Source organism: Nycticebus coucang, chromosome 4 (genome assembly GCF_027406575.1).
Source record: "Nycticebus coucang isolate mNycCou1 chromosome 4, mNycCou1.pri, whole genome shotgun sequence".
Lineage (NCBI taxonomy): Eukaryota > Metazoa > Chordata > Mammalia > Primates > Lorisidae > Nycticebus > Nycticebus coucang.
The window spans coordinates 114,740,664-114,761,856 of record NC_069783.1 but is presented as its reverse complement, the minus strand read 5'-3'; the positions used below and the strand labels follow the sequence as shown (position 1 = coordinate 114,761,856).

At 40.4% G+C, this 21,193-nt stretch overlaps 1 protein-coding gene across 2 annotated transcripts in view; it reads right to left on the bottom strand.

The window, feature by feature from the left end:
• ATP2A2 (ATPase sarcoplasmic/endoplasmic reticulum Ca2+ transporting 2) overlaps positions 1-21,193 on the bottom strand; it is a 66,028-nt gene that overhangs the window by 10,936 nt on the left and 33,899 nt on the right. For both annotated transcript variants that reach the window (XM_053586829.1, XM_053586828.1), the window contains exons 6-14: positions 19,494-19,574; positions 18,360-18,445; positions 16,404-16,868; positions 11,682-11,770; positions 10,653-10,755; positions 9,379-9,510; positions 1,871-1,993; positions 1,563-1,781; positions 323-658 (exon numbers count right to left, since the gene is read on the bottom strand). In XM_053586829.1, the coding sequence (XP_053442804.1) occupies positions 323-658; positions 1,563-1,781; positions 1,871-1,993; positions 9,379-9,510; positions 10,653-10,755; positions 11,682-11,770; positions 16,404-16,868; positions 18,360-18,445; positions 19,494-19,574 (1,634 nt within the window). The remainder of the gene's footprint in view (positions 1-322; positions 659-1,562; positions 1,782-1,870; positions 1,994-9,378; positions 9,511-10,652; positions 10,756-11,681; positions 11,771-16,403; positions 16,869-18,359; positions 18,446-19,493; positions 19,575-21,193) is intronic.

Below are 21,193 nucleotides of genomic sequence, written 5' to 3'. Positions count from 1 at the left end.
ACCAGCTGATACACCACTGGCACGCTATATCCTGAACCAATTTTTAGAAAACCTAAGATAGAAACATGTCTACTTTAACCAAGACATAGACTAGATATCACCTTTGTGACTGACTGGGAAGTCCCATCTGGGCTGCTCTAGGATCATCTCTTCAAGTTGCAACAGCATGCCAATTACCAAGCAACAGAATTCTAAAAACACGGCCCAAATCAGGACAAAAATAGTTCTAAATTACAAAGTGGCTATTAAAAATTCAGTGGTCAAAATTAGAATCTGTTGTGTTGTATTATCTGAATCACTTGGTTATGCCACATATACTCACCATTGCTGTAATCTCATCAAAAGACTGAAGAAATTCTACGATTTTAGACTTGTGGGAAGGTTCAACTCGAGCAAAACAGCGAGCATTCAAGCAGGCATCTCTCTGGGCTGAGGGGCTGAGTTCATCAAACTCCCGACCTGTAAAAGCCTTTGATGTCACATCCTCCTCCTGCCCGAAGATGCCAATGCGACGGCAGATGGCCACAGCGGTGCCTTTGTTGTCCCCTGTGATCATAATGACACGGATGCCTGCCTGCCGGCACAGTTTCACAGAGGAGGCCACTTCGATCCTCGGGGGGTCCAGCATGCCCACACAGCCAACGAAAGTCAGATTGGTCTAACAGGTAAGAGAATTACTTTTGAGTTAAGGCTAGTTTGAAAAAGCCAGTTTTACATCAAAAGGAAAGGTTCCTACATTTTCTTATTAGGGGAAAAAGTTACTACACCTTTGTCACCAAATCATCTTTGACTCTCACTACAGTAGTACTCTGAATCAAGAAAAAATACACTGAGGAATAAGCACATTATGACACCAGTCACTTCAGTGGTCCATAGTACCAAGGCTTATTCCTTTTATTCGAAGCTTTAGGATGTCCCAACCCTGCTATGGAAGAATTCTACTCTAGGCTCAGCGCCTGTAGCTCAGCAGCTGGGGCTGGTGGGTTCGAACCCAACCCGGGCCTGCCAAACAATGACAACTACAACAAAAAAATAGCCAGGCATTGTGGCAGGCGCCAGTAGTCCCAGCTACTTGGGAGGCTGAGGCAAGAGAATCTCTTTAGCCCAAGAGTTTGAGATTGCTATGAGAGAGTGACACAGTGACACTCTGTCTCAAAAAATAAATAAAAAATAATTTTACTCTATGTAGAAAAGTAGAAGGAATCTCCAACTTATAACATTTTAACTTTCAATTAGCAATGATTAATCTATTATAAACATATCCCCCATTTATGAAAAATCTTAAATTACCTGAGTTGCAAAATGGGTATTATAAACCTACTTTAAGCTAATGCTGATTATTCTACTTTGAAAGTAAGAGACTTCTATTAAACTGTTAACTATGTATGTCTGAAATAGCAACCTAAATTTTAGGAGTGACGCATTTGGCCTCCAGAAAAAACAAATTACCACGCCTCTTCCTTGGCAAAAGCAAGAATCATTTGACCTTTCTATTGAAGAAATACTGTTCAAACACAATGAAACATGCAGGGTGTGGATGAAGAGACTTTTCATTTGCTAACCTCATATTTAATAAAGTTGGCAGAGTCCTCAAGGTGCATTTCTTCTCTTCTCATTGGGTTGTCATGAGTGGCCAGGGCCAGGCATCTCAGTGTATCACTGCCACTACCCCATTCCCGAATAACAGACATGATCTTCTGTTTGACTCCAGGGGTCAGAGGAAGCTTAGTACTTCCAACTCGAACATGGGTGCACCTATCAATGACACCTTCAGGGGCACCCTGGAATGATACAAATTTAGATCAATTTTATTTATCACCTTACAGGGATCTTGACCCTGGTTAAGAACATCTCAATTTGTTGGACTTGCCTTCACAAACATCTTGCTCATCGATGTCCTGCTTGGTTTGTTTGGTGTGCAATAAACTGACATTGATTTTCTATCACGTGAAAACTCTAGAGTGAATTCCTTTTTCATCAGCTGTTTTATGACCTGTTAAGTGAATATAGAATATTACTAATGACAATTTTGTATATTTTTCATAAACATTCACTAAGCAACTGTTATGTATATGACAGATACTGAGGATAGAGCAATAAACAAAACAGACAAGCTCCTGCCATCATGAAACTTATTATCCTTTGGTTTTGCCAAGACAGGGTAGGACACAAAAGTAAAATATAAGTGCTGTGTGGAAAAGAGGATAAGGCAGGGTATGGATGTATGGGTACATACACACTGCACTGTTATATAGTGGTCAGGAGGAGGCAAAATCCTGAAAGAACAGAATTGCAGCCTGGTACGTTCTGCAATGCTGAAGGAGTGCCAAACACAGCTACAACAGTGTTTATAAGAGGAAGAGGTGAGACAGGTAAAGGCACAGGGGGTGGAGGCAGGTCATAGGATCTTAAGTCATTGTGGGGCATTTGGCTCTTTTAACAAGTGAAATGAGAAGACAACAGAAGCGTTAAGCTCTGTCGTGTTAATAGGCTGAAAGGAGACAAGGAATACTGTCTTGGACGGCAACTTGGACCAGGGCAATGGCACTGGAGGTGAAGCAGTCAGGCTGTAACTCCCTGCAAAAATGGCAACGCTATGTGGCCACACCTAAGGAACAGTTTTTGAGTATTCTGAATAGTTTTAGGTAAGCCAGTGATTACTGTTATTAGGCTTTTAGCATCCTGACAATAAAGTCATGAGACCAGAAATCACCAAAGTACAGATAAAAACTACGGACAAGGCCCAGGGCCTCCACTTTCCAGAGCCAGTGAAAGAACCAGCCAAGACCTTGAATGAAGGGGAGGTGAAGGAGAGAGAACAAGAATGGGACTCTGGAAGCCAGTGAAGGGGTGTTTCAAGGAATGAGCAACAATACCAAAGGACAGGTCAGGTAAGACAAAGATTGACAATTAACCTTTAGCTTTCAACTGATACCTACAAATAAAGTTACCCCTTCCTTCAGCCTATGGTGCAAGCTAGGAATGCCAGTACAAAACTCAGCAGGAATGCTGAGTGAGAATTCCTTTGTCACCAGTAAGTATGTTAGTGCAAGCTCTGTGTAGATAGTGCCAGCTTGAAGATGTGTCCTTCTATTTCTAGTGTGATGTGGCAGATGAAATTTTATCAGATGCCTTTTTTATACCTACTGAGATGAACTTATAAACATCTTTATCTGGTTAATGAAGTAATTAATTACACTGATTTCCTCCAGACACATAATGATTTTAGAGATCTCAAAGAATCTCTGCATCCAACCTAGGAAAGCGAAGAGGGGGCTGAAGCTGCTGACCTGCTAGACTAGACTTGATATACTGAGTTGTAGAGCAACTGTTAGCCATGCAGCTGCCTCAGGCGGTTTTAATCAAGTAATTGTACAAAAGGGGCATGTACTGAAGGGGGGGGGAGGGGGCGGGTTTGGGGGGGAGACGACAATAAAGTCCTTCTTCTACTGGCCAAGAGTGGTGGTCCTAGCCACGTGGGCCATAAAGCTAAAACACCGGGCCTGCTCTGTCTCTCAACTACCCTGTTTCCCCGAAAATAAGATAGTGTCTTATTTTAAGGTGTGCTCCCAAAGATGTGCTAGGTCTTATTTTCAGGGGACGACTTATCTTTCCTGTAAGTAGGTCTTATTTTCAGAGGATGTCTTATTTTCAGGGAAACGGGGTAGGATAGGTTATTGCTCTGAGGTGGGAAGGGGAGAACAGGACTTTGGGAATCTCAGTGAATGAACACCTTGGCATTTCTTATCCCCTTGCCAAGCTGATGTGAAATGATGCAAAGGAGCCATGCAGCAGAGATGTCTCATCTGGCACATTGAGAGGATGGACTCCTCTATGCTGCTCATCAGTTAATACACAACTTTTGAGCCCCAGGATGCAGTTTGTTTCCCTATACTGAGTAGGTAGTGACAGGTCTAAAACCCAGCAAATCCATTCCTCTAGTCTGAGAGGATGAGTTCAGGTTGCCTGAGATACTTAGTTACAACCGCTAACAGATGACACTATGTGGCTTTTTTTTTTTTTTTTGACACAAGAGTCTCAAGCTGTTGCCCTGGGTAGAGTGCTATGGTGTCACAGCAACCTCAAACTCCCAGTCTCAAGCAATTCTCTTGCCTCAGTCTCCCAAGTAGCTGGGACTATAGGAACCTTCCTATTTTTTGGTTGTAGTTGTCATTGTTGTTTGATGGGCCCAGGCTGGATTCGAACCCACCAGCTCTAGTGTATGTGGCTGGCTACCTAGCAGCCTCACCTACAGGTGCCAAGCTGACACGTGGCTTTTTTTTTTTTTTGTAGAGACAGAGTCTCACTGTACCGCCCTCGGGTAGAGTGCCATGACGTCACAAGGCTCACAGAAACCTCTAACTCTTGGGCTTACGCGATTCTCTTGCCTCAGCCTCCCGAGCAGCTGGGACTACAGGCGCCTGCCACAACGCCCAGCTATTTTTTTGTTGCAGTTTGGCCGGGGCTGGGTTTGAACCCGCCACCCTTGGCATATGGGGCCGGCGCCCTACTCACTGAACCACAGGTTTTCTAAAGATTCACTTCCTCCCTTACTGGCAAACAGGAAGTGAGCAGTCTAAAACTAAATTGGCAAGGGCCTATTTCTATATGGGCAGGAACCTAAGGTCTTCATGGCTATTTGTGAATCACAGAATCTATACTTCAGCTGAGACATCCTCAATTCTGGCTTGAGTTTTTTCTTAGGACGTTATACAAAGGCAAAGTGGCATAAAGAAAAGGGTGTGTGGTGAAGTACAGTCTGCCTCACACTGAGACTACACACAAGTCAAGGAAAGCCTTTGTGTGCTCTCCACAGATTAGACAGGATGATCTTGAAAGTCTTTTCACAGCCTAACATGTTCTATGGTCACCACAGTGCTTGAATCTGAAGTCCTTAAGAAAACAGGTGCTCTTCCTCCCCACAACTTATGCTGTACTTGTCCAATGTGGTGCTATCTCTTGATCTGCCCTGATAATCCATGAAGGAATGAAAGAAAGGGGTTGGTTGTCACAGTTGACAATTCAGTAAAAGGGAATCTCATCTTTATATAACAACTAGAAAAGGCTCGGTATTTTTCTTGTTTTTTTTATTATTGGCCGGGGCTGGTTTTGAACCCGCCACCTCCAGCATATGGGACCAGCGCCCTACTCCTTGAGCCACAGGCGCCGCCCGAGGGCTCAGTATTTTTCTTTCCCCTCCCCCAAAACTGTTCCTTCAGTCCTGCAGTAACAGTCTTCTTCCTTTCCCATTTCTCTTAGGGAACCCTAAGTTACTAATAAGTTCTACAAAGGCCGATGTGGTGGCTCATGCATGTAACCCTAGCTCTCTAGGAGGCTAAGGCGAATGGATTGCCTGAGCACAGGAGTTCAAGACCAACCTGAGCCAGGGCGAAACCCTATCTCTAAAAATAGATAGGCGTGGTGGCTGGCACCTGTAATCCCAGCTACTTGGGAGGCTGAAGCAAGAGAATAACTGAGCCTAATAGTTTGAAGTGGGGGTGAGCTATGACACCATGGCACTCTACCAAGCGTAACAAAGTGAGACTGTCTCAAAAAAAAAAAGAAAAGTTTTACAAAGTGGCCTCAAGTACCCATCAGCAGCCTCCCAATGATAACAGGTAGGTGGGGTCTAACAAGAAAGAGTTTCTGCCCAGCAGAACCTAATCCCATAGGAACGCAAGTTCCAAGGTTGAGAAGTAGTTGCCATTGATGAGCTCTCACTGGGGTCTCAAGGCTGTGCAGACCCTGGACTGAAGGTAGGGGTATTAACAGTGCTGAATGTTGGCCTGCTAGAGCTCTATGGCCCAACAATCAACAAGCCTGTTTGCTATGCATAAAAACAGCAACTGCTACTGCACAGACTGGGTATGTTTCCCAGGTAGTAGTGGCTTATTGGGGTAAGAGCCAGGCATAGACTCTGGGGAGCCTAACTTGTATCCTTATGTTTCTCTTGCTATTCAGCTGCTCTGAAGGCACTGCACTCCTTCCTCCAACAAATCTTTCGCTTCTTCAGTTCCCATTCATGATCTTCAACAGCTTGCTTAGCTTTATGCTGCTTCTCTCCCACTCCCCCCTCATGTTCACACTCTTGGTTGACCCACAGGGTCCTGATGAGTGGTGGCATCTCATCTGCAACACACTTCTCATTCAAGCAATCAACCATAACTTTGGCCAAGACAGAATAAAGGAAGTTATTATTCAAGTCTGCCCACTTGAGGTTCTTAAGTTGAGCAGAGAGACAAGCAGGGTGACCAGTCTGTGGAGGAGATCCAGGTGCCGGAGGCAGAACAGGTTGCTGGTGTCTGGCAGCAGCTGTTACATACTGTTTTTACTTGGATCTAGCCTCACCTGGCTTGTGAAGCCAGAGAAATCTAAGGATAGTGTTGCAGGACAGATCCAGTATGGTAGTCTCGAGGGGGAGGAGTGCACTGCTATTCCTCAGTAGCAACCTTATCACGGCTGCTGAGGCTCAGGTCCAACTCTTTTTGTTTTTGAGACAGTCTATGTCACTCTCAGTAGAGTGCTGCAGCGTCACAGCTCACAGCAACCTCAAACTCTTGGGCTTAAGCCATTCTCTTGCCTCAGCCTCCCACGTAGCTGGGACCACAGGTGCCTGCCACAACGCCCAGCTATTTTTTGTTTGTAGTTGTCATTGTGGTTTGGCAGTCCCAGGCTAGATTCAAACCTACCAGCTCTGGTGTATGTGGCTGGTGCCCTAGCTGCTGAACTACAGGCACTGAGTTTTTTTTTTTTTTGAGAGAGTCTCAGTATGTCACCCTCTGTAGAGTGACATGGCATCACAGCAACTTCAAACTATTGGGCTTAAACCTCCTGCCTCAACCTCCCAAGTAGCTGAGAGTACAGGTACCTGCCGCAGGTACCTGGTTATTTTTTTGTTGCAGTTGTCGTTTAGCAGGCCCAGGCTGGGTTTGAACCCAACAGCCTTAGTGTATGTGGCTGGCACTCAAACTACTGAGCTATGGGTGCCGAGCCAGGTCCAACTCTTGAGGTTCCTAACCTTGTCACTATGATGCTAGCTGAGTGAGTCTAGGCTCAAAGGCTCTGACTGGCAAGGGGAAAGGAACTCAGAGGTCACTTCTCTGGTTCAGTGGACTCACAGAGAATGGTTGTGCCTTCCTCCACTGCCACCATATTGACTGACTTTTGATATAGGGTTGTTTACATCATCAAAAGAATTGATAAATGGTTCATTTTTCTTCTTCCTCTTATTATCTAAGTCTATGCAAACTGTATTATTTCTTCCTTAAATGTTTGGCAGAATTGGGCCTGGATAATTTTTGTGTGGGAGGAGTTTAAGTTAACAGATCCAATTCATTAAAATTTCCCGTGTTAGCTCTGCGCCTGTGGCTCAAGCAGCTAAGGCGCCAGCCACAAACACCAGACCTGGCGGGTTCGAATTCAGCCTGGACCCACCAAACAATGATGGTTGCAACCAAAAAAATAGCTGGGCATTGTGACAGGCACCTGTAATCTCAGCTATTTGGGAGGCGTAGGCAGGAAACTCGCTTGAGCACAGGAGTTGGAGGTTCCTGTGAGCTGTGATGCCAGAGTACTCTACCCAGGGAGACAGCTTGAGGCTCTGTCCCCCCCACCCCCCAAAAAAATTTCCTTTGGAAAGATGGTAACTGAAGGATGTGTCGATTTTTCCTAAGTTGTTGAATGTATTGGTAGAAAGTTGTTCATAAATGGTTTCTCACCCTACTATTTCTTTTCTACTACTTTCTTTAGATGGGAGCTTGTATTTTTATTTTTGGAGCGGGGAGGGGAACAGTCTCACAGTCGTCCTGGGTAGAGTGCCCTGGTGTCTCCATAGCTTACAGCAACCTCAAACCTGGGCTTAGGCAATCCTTTTGCCTCAGCTTCCCAAGTAGCTGGGACTACAGGCGTGCGCCACTACACCCAGCTAACTTTTCTATTTTTAGTACAGATGGGGTCTCACTCTTTCTCAGACTGGTCTCGAACATCTGAGCGTAAGCAATCCACCTTCCTGAGCCTCTTAACAGTGTTGGGATTACAGGCGTGAGCTACCGCACCAGCCCCCAGTAGCCTTTCCTTTCCAGTATGTACAATTAAAGCTATTAATTTCCCTTGAATGATGCTTTTGCATAATATATTTTTGATATTTAATTCAAAATCTTTTCTAATTTCCACTGTGGTTTTTCTTTTTTAACCCATGGATTATTTACAATAACAGCTTTCAAATACTTGGGAAATTTGCTAGTCTTCCTTTTGGTAACAGTTTCTAGTTTAATTCCACTGTGGTCAATAACAGTCTATGATTTCAATCCTTTGCCCTTTGTTGAGTCTTGCTTGATGGACCAACAAAATAGTCTACTCTGGTGAATGCATTTGAAAAACACAGGAAAGAGCATAATAGAAATATAAATGTAGATGAGTTATATATTTACTGTATTACTCGCATCTTTTGTATCATGGATTTTTCATCTTATTCAACCAATTATTGAGGTAGATGTCTTAAAATCTGCAATTCAGTGGATTTGTCTACTTTTTCTTTTATTTCTGCCAAATTTTGCTTTGTATACATACTTTACGAATCTGACCACTGGATTTAGCACAAGATCACAGATGACTCTTGACAAGTCTCATCTTTTTTTTTTTGTTTTTTGAGACAGAGTCTTACTATGTTGCTCTCAGTAAAGTGATGTAGTGTCATAGTTCACAGCAACCTCAAACTCTTGGGCTTAAGCAATTCTCTTGCCTCAGCTTCCCAAGTAGCTGGGACTACAGGTGCCCGCCACAATGCCTGGCTATTTTTTTTGTTGCAGTTGTCACTGTTGATTTTAGCTGGCCCGGGCTGGGTTCGAACCCGCCAGCCTCAGTGTATGTGGCTGACCCCCTACCCACTAAGTTACCGGTGCTGACCAAGACTCATCTTTGATAGACTGGTAGAGCCAAGAGAAGATACTAGAGAAGATATAAGAAAATAGGAGGGAAACAGGATAAATGTGCAAACAATCTTTCAAGAAGTTTTCCTATATAGGAAAAGAAATGAGGTAGCTGAAAGGGGAAATAAGCTTGAAAAAATTTTTTAAGATAGAAACAGTGCAGGATAAAGATGGCTTATACTAGAAGAATGGAAAGGCCATTCACTACACCAGGGAAGAAGGCAGCCTTGTGGGCATAGATGGTGGCTATGGAAATTGTCTCTTGAGTGCTTTTATTTTCCTGGTCAAATAGCAAGATCTTTTTACCTGAAAGTGAATATAGGAAAGGAAATGTTCCAAGTTTGAAGAGATAAGGCATAATTAGTTTTCTAAGAGAAGAGGAGAGTGAATAGCCTAAGTTTACAGCATGCCTGATGGGCAGCAAAACGATATACCAAGCTCAAATACTGACCGAGTTGCAGGCATTTGCCCGTTCTATTTTCGAAAGACCCTTCAATTCTGTATCAAATACATTCATCTTCTCTACCAGGCAAGTTAGAGCGGTCTCTGTAGCTTCTCCAACTTTTTCATACACACCCTTTGCCTGTATTGGGTAAAAGTATAAAAAGTGGAATAAGGGAAAAATAAACAGGTTAATTTCTTTTTAGTATTTTTTTGCCACAGAAGGACAGCCTGTCCTCTAATATATTATTATTCTATAGGCCATTTTTATCCTACTCTAAAGCAGATGACCCAGATAATTAAAAGCATACTCCAAGTACAGATGTTGCATTATTGTCTTATTCTAGTAATTAGGTTTTTTAATTCCCTTAAAGAAGCCATAATCACAGTACTGATTATTTCACACAAATGTAAGAAGCCATGATCACAGTATTTATTAATTCAGAGATCTTTCAAATAGTGTTTGTAATTCCACATCACCACTTATTATTCTAAAGCATTAACATTCTGTTTCTGACAGGGTCTGGGGCTTGCCTTTGTGATAGAAACCAAATGATTTACTTCACTAATTATAAAAAGGAGGGGGGGACAGTTTTCTGTCCGTTAAGTTTTATGTTATTACCCTTCCATTAAAACAACCCTCTAAGCCACGGCTTGTCCCCAAGGATATAATGCTATCCATCTTAAGCGGGATTAATCCCCTCTGCTTTCAGATAAACATTTTCTATCCTCAGTTTTAGGTGATTTAGAATAAGCTTGATGTAACAGGCAAGATTACTGAGGCACTATGTCGTCCTCGGTAGAGTGCCGTGGTGTCACAGCTCACAGCAACCTCAAATTCTTGGGCTTAAGTGATTCTCTTGCCTTAGCCTCCTACATAGCTGGGACTACAGGCACCTGCCACAGCGCCCGGCTTTTTTTTTTTTTTTTTCCTGTAGTTGTCATTGTTGTTTAGCAGGCCCAGGCTGGGTTCAAACCCACCAGCCCTGGCGTATGTGGCTGGCGCCCTAACCACTTAGCTATGGGCACAGAGACCAAGCAAGAACATCTTAAACACTACAACTTTTATTTAAGCAACTACAACGTTCAGTCACAGAGGATAACTGAAAGGTTTTCAGCTTTCCTTGGCTAGGTAGTGCTGACCTGATATAGGCTCTTGAATTGGGGAAATAAAATCAGGAACCCTTAGCTTTCAAAGACAAGGAATACTAGATATTCATTCCACCTACCCCACTGCCCTTGGACTAGCAATAGCCATTTCTTCTCATATATGAAGAGCCTTACCTCATTGTAATCCAAAGCTGAGTCATTACAAAGAGCACAGATTGTTGCTAATTCTACAAGACCATCATACAGGTGACAGTTTACTGGCTTATCATCTTTATGCCTGTCAAAAGAGAAATACTCTTAGAACAAAGTGTAGTTATCTATGATTTTCCCTTCACTTTTTAATAATGAAAATGGAATTCGGGGGGCAATAGATTAGACAGTGTTCAAAAGAATATGTGGATGACTATTCAAAATCTGATGTTTGGGCCAGGCACAATGGCTCACATGTATAATCCCAGCAAGATTACGCTGAGACAGATGGATTTTACGAGCTCAGGAATTTAAGATCAGCCTGAGCAAAAGCAAGACTCTGTCTCTAAAAATAGTTGGGTGTGTGGCAGGCACTTGTAGTCCCAGATACTTGGAAGGCTGAAGCAAGAGGATTGCTTGAGCCCAGGAATTTGAGGTTACTGTCAGCTATGATGCTACAGAACTCTACTGAGTGTTAACTGAGACTCTGTCTTTAAAAAAAAAAAAAAAAAGGCTCAGTGCCTGCAGCTCAGCGGCTAGGGGGACAGTCATGTCCACCGGAGCTGGCGGGTTCGAATACAGCCCCAGCCTGCCAAACAATGCTAACTACAACCAAAAAAAAAAAAACAAAACAAAAACAAGCAAAAAAACCCCGGGCATTTTGGCAGGCAGCTTGGGAGGCTGAGGCAAAAGAATCACTTAAGCCTAGGAGTTTGAGGTTGCTGTGAGTTGTGACACCACAGTACTCTACCCAGGGCTTGAGACTCCGTCTCAAAAACAAAACAAACAAAAAAACCCAAACTGATGTTTGAGCTAGCAGCAGACAATAAAAAACAAAATGAAAAGGATAATAGGCTTATAACCTTGTTCTTTTAAAGTTGTTTAAAAAAAAAAAAAAAGGACTCTCTAGTATTAACTTGAGCCACATTCAAAACTTTTAAGATAAACCGCAAATCTATAGTTATTAAATACTGCCACACCGGATCCTTAAAATAATGAGCAGCAGCTACTCACACTTCTCCAATAGGTGCATATGTTGATCCAGTTATGGTAAACTCATTAAGAGAACAAGTATCACCTTCAATTCTGTCCAGAATGAACATCTATAGGGGAAAAAGCATAAGGTTTGCATAAATGTATTTGTTAGGTTAAGCAAGGGCAAATGACCTTTATCATTTAAGAAAACATAGAAGGGGGAAATATGTTTGGCATTTAAAATATGTTTGAATGAAAACACTGTATCACCCTATTAAATAAAAACTATTTGCAATTTTTTTTTGTAGAGACAGAGTCTCACTGTACCACCCTCGGGTAGAGTGCCATGGCGTCACACGGCTCACAGCAACCTCTAACTCTTGCGCTTACGCCATTCTCTTGCCTCAGCCTCACTATTTCCAATTTTTGACTCAAAGTTTTTCTGGCAACTAAGACTTAATTGCTTTCTATTCTACAGGTTTCGGTTATCACTGCATTACTAACTCCCCTAGTGCTCTTGAGTTAGACACACCCTCCCCCTCTGTTGTTAGTCCTTATGACTACAATAGGGGCTTGATTCTTACCAAATGTTTAGCTACTTTTCAGTTTTTGTATTCACTGAAGGAATATACACTTGTGAACTTCAGGGGTATGTGCTTTTTCTAATCCAGCATCTTGTATTTTTTATTCTGGTAACAATATGCAGTTTATGAGGGTCCTATGGCTCTCTACCATATTTTTCATGATCTGCAGGTGAAAGCTGAAATACTTTAGAAATCTTGACCCAGTAAATTTATGATGAATTCAATCTGTACAAATGAGACTCCAGTTTTTGTCCACCTGTGGTCTGCCTGAGGTAAACTACCGAGCACAAACCCCCTGCATTGTCCTCTTTATAGGCAGTGCCTGCTAAATGTTCAGCTTGAACTTTCCCACCAAGGGGTAGGTTGCAAAGCAGAGGCAGAACTCATTTAAATAAAACCCATTGGCTGGGCGTGGTGGCGCACGCCTGTAATCTCAACACTCTAGGAGGCTGAGCTCATTGGTTTGAAACCAGCCTGAGACAAAGCAAGACCTCATCTCTAAAAATAGCTGGGTGTTGTGGCAGGTAACTGTAGTTCCACCTACTTGGGAGGCTGAGGCAAGAGAATCACTTGACCACAAGAGTCTGAGGTTGCTGTGAGCTATGACACCACAGCACTCTACCAGGGGGAGACAAAGTAAGACTCTGTCTCAAAAAAAATAAAAATAAAAAACTCATTAACCGAGGCGCAAGATCTGAAATACTACCCTTCATTGTGACAAGCAGTCATACTGCTGAAATCAACAGTGAGCAGCAGTGCAGTATTACCCAAGACACAGAAGACAACCTGCGTGAAACCCAATTGAGTACTCTGGGTCAGCAAAAGGTCAATGCCAAAGACAGGTTACTCTACAGAATGGTCAGAATTACAAATTTCAAACGAGTGGCTGAGAAAGAAGTATTAGGTAGTCCTTAGAGCTAAGCGTAAAAGCTTACATTTCAGAGTCGCATAACCATTCCCTGAGTAAAATCAGACAAGCTGCTTCTCTGCTCCTTCCCACTTATTTTATTGTGGCAATAGCTCATTTTCTATGAAGCTGCATAACTACACGTATACAGTAAGGAGCTCGCAGAGCTGAATGAATTGATGTTCCCTAGATGATATAGACAGAAGCATGCTTAGGAAAGAAAATTTCTAATTTTACAGAAGAATAAAACGACATGAGCTATTTTCTTAAAGATGAAGGTTTTCCCCCCTCTATGTTTGTTTTCACAGAGTATAATTCAGGATTCCAGTTTGGAAGAGTGAGATTTACACCTGTAATTTTCACTGCAGATTAAAACTTGTAAAACAACTTATTTAAACAAAAAAAGTGATTTTGATTATACTTCTCAATGTCAAAATCTCTCTGATGAACTATTTCTCCAAGGAGGAATTTTTAAAATGTAAAACAAGTTAAAAAGTCCATGTAATGTTTTAAAAACATATATTCTCAGAAATTTGATTCATATTCATTAAGAAAATCAGTTCATCTTGATTTAAAATAACCTCTTTCAGGCAGTGCCTGTGCCTGAGTAGGGCACCAGCCCCATATACAGGAGGTGGCAGGTTCAAACCTGACCCCAGCCAAAAACTGCAAAAATAAATAAATAATAAAATGACCTCTTTGATCTTACAGTATCTGCCCGTTATGCACATATAGCAAAACTTTTAAATCAAAAGCATACTCAGAACTAAATCAACCTTGGAACAGAATTAAAAAGCTATGAGTGAGATATCAGATAAAACACCCAAAACATTAAGTCTGTCAAAAAGTGGAAGGGACTTAGTAAATGTAGAATATAAATGTCTTAACACAATAACTAAGAAAATTCCAGGAAGGCTATGTTAACCAGTGTGATGAAAGTATGTCCAATGGTCTAGAAAACCAGTGTATGGTGCCCCATGATCGCATTAATGTACACAGCTATGATTTAATAATAAAATAAAAGAAAAAAAAGTGGAAGGGAGAAGTAACTACCAATCTTTCCTATAGGAAAATTCAACTTTACCTTATATGAAAAGTTGTGTGACCTCTCAAACATGTTACTTATCAGTCTTAGTTTTCTGAACTCTAAAAGCAGGATTTCCATATGAGTCAAAGCCACATGAGAAACATAAATTAACTGCACTAAGCAATATCAAAGCTAATTGATAACATTATTACACACCATGCTATTTCTTTATTGATACTATATTCATAAATGTGAAATTCTCTGGGTCCTATACAAACCTAAATATTTTAAAGATGGTCAGATTTCTAATACACATTAGCTAAATCTTACAGTGCTTGACTCAAGCATTTTATATTATGAACAAGTCCACTTGGGATCTGCAGGATGAAATCTTCTTGACAAGGGCAGTTATGCAATACTACTGCAGGAAACGTCCCAAGGAATACTGATTAGCATCCACTTTCTGTTGTGAAGTGAAAACACTTACTCAAAATGCCTAGGCAGGCCTTTTCTTCACTCAAAGAAAATAAATCATGCCATTCAAAGGTGAATAAAAGAACTTAAGAATAAAAAATAATAATGAACTAGGAAACTGAAATTTAAAAAAGATTGTAATTTCACATACTGCCACTGCTTACTTTCATGGACACAATGACTACTCTGAGGAATTAAAACTTTGAAGCTAAGTTTAAATAATTTACTGGGGGAAACTAACAAACATGAAATTCTCTTTCTCTTCCTAAAATAACCAGTTACAACACAACAAAATTAGCTTTTAGCCAGTGTCCAACCTTTTGGTTCTAAGGAATTAGAATTTAGTTAAGTTAAATCTCTTAGACAAACCTGGAAGCTTACAACCTGAGAGCTGGAACAATCCAATATGTTTTAAACACTTGAACATCAAGTCTAAATCTGGGTTTGGACTTCATTAGGACTTTAGAGGGATGAGGGTTTATATATAAAAATCATCATGAATTTAAATTTGGCAAGAGAAAGAAAAGATTTATAGGGTTTAATTGATTAAAAAAAAAAAACAATTTACAATGCTAAAAAAATTTATCTAAAACTTGGTGATAAGGCCAGGAAGGATAACTGTATCCTTTCAGTGTCATATAGAAGTTGTACTACACAGGCCCACTCTAGGAAAATGTAACATTGCTTGTGCTATTTATTAATAAGGGCTCATTTTATATGAAATTGATTTGTGTCGTACAGAATAACTGTAATTGTATTTCCCAACAGGATGTTAAAATCTGACTTAGCAATCCTATCTTAATACAACCCTTTCTTAAAATGCTCTCATTACCAGTTTTATACATTCCCTGAATACAATCTACCCGTTCTATATTTGCATGAGTCATGCGTGCCTTATGGAAAATTGTACTTTGACTTACACCAAGTTAAAACCTAGGGAAACTGCCTTACGTAAAGGAACTTAATTCAGTTGCATCATTTTTTAATTTAAAGACAGGTTTAAAGGTTTCTTATTTCATCCAATGATGGTCAAACAATATGAGGAAGTACGAACACACAGAATGAAGCAAATGAAAAGCAGTTACGGTCAACCCTCTGTATCTATGGAATCAACCAAACCTCAGAAAATATTCAGGGAAAAAAAATTGCGTCTATACTGACCATATACAGACTTTGTTATTATTCCCTAAGCAATACAGTACGTAACAACTATTTACATAGCATTTACACCATTGTTAAGTAATCTAGAGATGATTTAAGTATATGGGAAAATGCATAGACATCATATGCATCTTATATCAGGGACTTGAGCATGTGTGGATTTTGGTATCTGAGGGAGGTCCTGGAACCAACCCCTCACAGAACTGATGAACACATTGCTCCATTCAACATTTTATGGAAACATCAATTAGGATGTCAGGTAGGGAGCTTAACCACTAACTTCCTCTAGAAATTGTTTACATACATGTACCTTGAGACAAAAGATAAGGAAAGTAGAAAAGGAAACATAGTCCATGACACATGTACAGAAAGAATGCTTCTAGTTTGCTCCATAACACAAATAGATCAGTCTTGTACCTATCCTGTATTTCATAAAATAATTTTCAGAATTAAATGAGTAATTGCTCTGAAATACTAGGAATTGAGTTTGGGCTATACACACAACCAACGAAAGGATATCGTATTTACTACAAATCAAAGGTTTTGATAGTATGAAGGCATACTGTAGATAAACAAAGAACCATCACAGGCAAGATTCTCCTCCTTACCCTGCAGACTGACATCTGGTTTGTTGTAAGTGTACCAGTCTTGTCTGAGCAGATAACAGAAGTACAACCGAGGGTTTCCACAGAAGGGAGGCTTCGAACAATGGCATTCTTCTTTGCCATTCTGCGAGTTCCAAGAGCCAGGCAGGTGGTGATAACAGCAGGCAGACCTTCAGGAATGGCTGCTACAGCCAAGGCCACTGCAATTTTAAAATAGTAAATAGCACCTCTGATCCAGGAGCCTCCATGAACTGGGTCATTGAAGTGCCCAATGTTTATGATCCAGACTGCAATGCAAATAAGGGATATGACTTTGGAAAGCTGTTCCCCAAATTCATCTAGTTTCTGCTGAAGGGGTGTTCTTTCCTGTTCTGTTGCCACCATTTCATCCCGGATCTTGCCAATTTCGGTGTTAACTCCAGTTGCCACCACTACTCCCATAGCTTTCCCAGCAGCAATGTTTGTACCCTAGGACACAAGTAGAGAGTTGGATACAAGATTAATAGCCCATTCCAACTTAATAGTGATGCTGGATTTTGACCAGGATACCCAGAATCTCTCACCACAGCTACTTACTGTTCAGACGAACCAGCCATACAACCCTGACAATAAACAATTCCTCATGCAGGCAGTGTGATGTACCTCTCTCCAATTTTGATTCCATGAAATACCTACTCATCCCAGAGCAACTCTATACTGATCCATATGGATCTCTATTCATAACAATGAGCCTGGCTTACAGACCAATTTTGGGCTTAGCAGTGGCTTAACCCCTCTGCCTTCCCCATTCTTCAAATTCATATAACCCTCAATCATAAGCATTCTCCAAAAGCTCAAACTTCCCTTCTTTTGTCAGCATTAAGGGCAACCAGCATCATGAGCTACCTTGAGCACCTCTACTCAAGCACCAGCATTCAAAAATCAATGAAATCGAGTATAAGTGTTCTTTCCCCACCCCATTTTATTATGTTGGAAGGATAGGGTTTTATTATTTTCACTGTACCTCTATTTTTCTCACAAATCCACAAAAACTCCCAACTCGAAAATCATTCTCAATTCCAAACAACCAAAATCCACACACTATTCTTATTATTCAAAAATAATTTCAAATCAATAGATAAGGTGAAATAATACAATGACCATCCTTACACTTTGCACCTAGAACTCACTATTATTAATGGTTTGCCACATTTTCTTTCTCTCTCTAAATACATGCCTTATTATTGTGAACTACTTATCCACATCACCCTTCATAGGCTAAGGCTTTTTTAAACAAATCTACTTTTCAACTATGTTTCTAGACTTTAAAGATATTTGAACTGGGTCAGGCGCGGTGGCTCGTACCTGTAAACCTAGCACTCTGGGAGGCCAAGGTAGGTGGATTGCCTGAGCTCATCCATTAGAGACCAGCCTGAGCAAGAGCAGACCCTGTCTCTAAAACAATAGCTGGGCATTGTGGCAGGCACCTGTAGTCCCAGCTACTTGGTAGGCTGAGGCAAGACAATCACTTAAGCCAAAGACTTTGTGATTGCTGTGAGCTATGACACTACAGCACTCTACTGAAGGCAACAAAGAGAGACTCAGTCTCAAAAAACAAAACAAAACAAAAAAAAGTTATTTTAACTGATAATTTTTTAGCCCCCCAAAATAAGACAGCCACATATTCCACCACCATACATTACTGATGTTTTTGACAGTTGAGGCCAACCATGTAGAGTGTGGATTATCCTTTGTAACAAGAGTCAATGCTTTCTTAAGTCTGACCACTTATAGGTAGGCAGTGAAAAACATAAAATCTAGGGACGATTAAAACTGAGAATGCCTCCAAATAAAAATACATTTGAGCCAGACATGGTGGTATGTGCCTATAATGCCAGTTATAGGTGAGAAGATCACCTGAACCCAATTATTTGAGACCAGATTTGCAGGGTGCAAATTTGAAATTGATAAAGTACTTACAGAAAACAGCATGTTCTTCTTATCTTGGTTGACCGCCCGTGGGTCAGGGACAGGGTCAGTGTGCTTGATGACAGAAACAGATTCCCCTAAGCAGGTTGTGAGACAGAAGGGAGGTTAGATCTGTGCAATCCTTACCTAGACCCTAGAATTCTTCATCTGTGCCAGGTGATTAGCACTCTCAGGATACTGTCAGTATGGGAAAAGGGAAAAAGGGACCAATCACCTAGTTCCTTCAAAGGAGGTAAACTGGGAAAATTTTAATAATGAATATTAATTATAGAGCAAATGATGTCAGAATTAAAAATCAATACAATGAAAAATGTACTAAATTTTCCAGTGAAATCCCAGTCAATTATCTTTATTTTCTGGAGTAAATATTCACAATTTATTTTAAGCTATCATTTTGTAATCTGATACTATGAATATATACATATATATGTTGTGTGTTTATAAGGATCATCCACCTTCTTGTATTTTGTTCAATAATGTCAAAAACTAGAAACAAAAGCACTGTGTCAGCAATATCTACATGCACTAATCAGACCATTATGCTCCAATAAATCAAAAATTTTAAAAAGCAATTAGTGGTTGCACTGAAAGGATCACTCAGCATAAAGAATTACTTTTGGGAACTTGTGCTAACAAGTTGTTGAATTTAGTTTCAACTTTGGTATCATTGAAAAGATATGTTATTGTCAGGGTCAATCTGCAAAGGGATATGTCTCCAGTAATTGTTAATTTAGGTATAACAAACTTCACTCTCAATATCTGACAAAAAAAACTGATTCTCTAATTTACTTAAAACTATCATATGATTATTTAATGAAAAACTGACATTTAAGAAACTCTTAAAATTGTTAAATAGCAATTATTTCTATAGGTATACCATGAGAATTTCAGACATACAATCCCATCACTTCCCCAACCTTTTATGGCTTAACTGGCTTTTAGCTTGTTGTGGGTGGGAATTTTAAAAGATAAATTACTGACAAAGAAACAATTACAAAGCATAGAGCCCAAACTTTTTTAGAGAAGAGTAAGATGGTATAAGGCCAGTGGGGCAAGAGACAACTATTAATACGGGATATGAGAGGGCTTCAGAAATTCAATTACCTTTCAATATGTAATATTTACCTGTGAGAATTGACTGGTCAACTCTAAGAGTTGTAGATTTGATGGAAGTTAATCTTATATCAGCAGGAACTTTGTCACCAACTAATTGGGAGGAAAAAAAGCAACTGAAATAAGCAACTTTTGGAACCACGTTACCTACAAATAAATGTCTCCAAATATAATTTTTAAGGAAATAAGCTTTATACAGCACAAATATAAAAAAATTATTCTAAAACAAGCAGGTGACCCACCTATCCCAAGGTCATGAAAACTCTGGATAATACAAGATTTGAATTACACAGGAGGAACACAATGATGCTCAGTGAAACCTAAGACACTAGTGTGAACCTACATTCCTGCACTTTGGGAGGTAAAAGTGGGAACTGCCTGACCCCAGGAGCTCGAGATCAAATTAGGCAACACTATCAAATTTTTTTTAAAAATTAGCAGGGCACCTGCTTAAGGCCAGGAGTTTAAGGCTGCAGTGAGCTATGATGACACACTGCACAGAGAGAGCACTCTGCACAACAGAGAGCCTTGTCACTTTAAAAAAAAGGAAAAGAAAAAAAAGAATTTGGTTCTATATGCTCAAAGAGGCCTCCCAGGCTTTCATTCCAAAGAATACTTTGCTTTAGCTATATTTTAGCACATTTTCTTAGGCTTACTACATATATATAAGACAGTGAGGGGAATCGAGTCATGGTTCATTCCATCAAAAAAGCTAAATTACTATGAACATGAAACATCTTTTAAAAGATATTCAATTAGCCTCAACATAAAAAATAAAAAACTATAAGGAAACACTTCGGGAAACTATCAAATTGACAAACTAGAACTGAGAAAATATGCCCAGCTGCAAGGATATATACAAAAATAGGAGTTCTTTTTATTTAATTTTTTTTCTTATTTTGTAAGAACACAAATATATCAGAAAAACAGAATCCCTACACACTAGGACCACAAGGCCTAGAAATTTCAGTTTTAATCAGTTAAAACATTCAGGATGGGCACAGTGGCTTACGCCTATAATCCTAGCACTCTGGGAAGCTGAGGGTGCTGAGGCTGGAGGTCAGGAGTTTAAGACCAACCCAAGCAAGAGTGAGATCTCGTCTCTAAAAAAAAAAAAAAAAAATAGAAAAAGCAGGTGTGTATGGCGGTGGTATAATCCCAGCTACTCAAGAGGCTGGGGCAGAAGGATCACTCAACTGTAAGAATAATGTGGTTGCAGTGATCTCTGATGGCACCACTGTGCTCTAGCCGGAATAAGAGGGAGACACTGCCTCCTCCTCCCACAAAAAAATTCAGAGATGCATATCATCAGAGATAACTCACTGAGTACATGAGCAGAGATTAATGAAAATTCTGTTACTGTATTGCTAATAAATGAGAAACGATGAATGTATGTAAATGTCACTAACCATATTATGTCATGGAATATTAACAGCTTATTTAATATTTATAGTTCACCTACACTTCCAGGCTTCGTGTTTACTCTCTTATACATACTATGGAGTACATATATGGTTGTTTTTTTTTGTTGTTGTTTTTGTTTTTGCAGTTTTTGGCCGGGGCTTGGGTTTGAACCCACCACCTCCGGCATATGGGGCCAGCACCCCACCCCTTTGAGCCATAGGCACCACCCGTGGAGTACATATACAAAGGTAACAAGAGTTACAAACTGTAATAGGCAAACTGGCAATGTATGTCAAAACTGCAAAGCA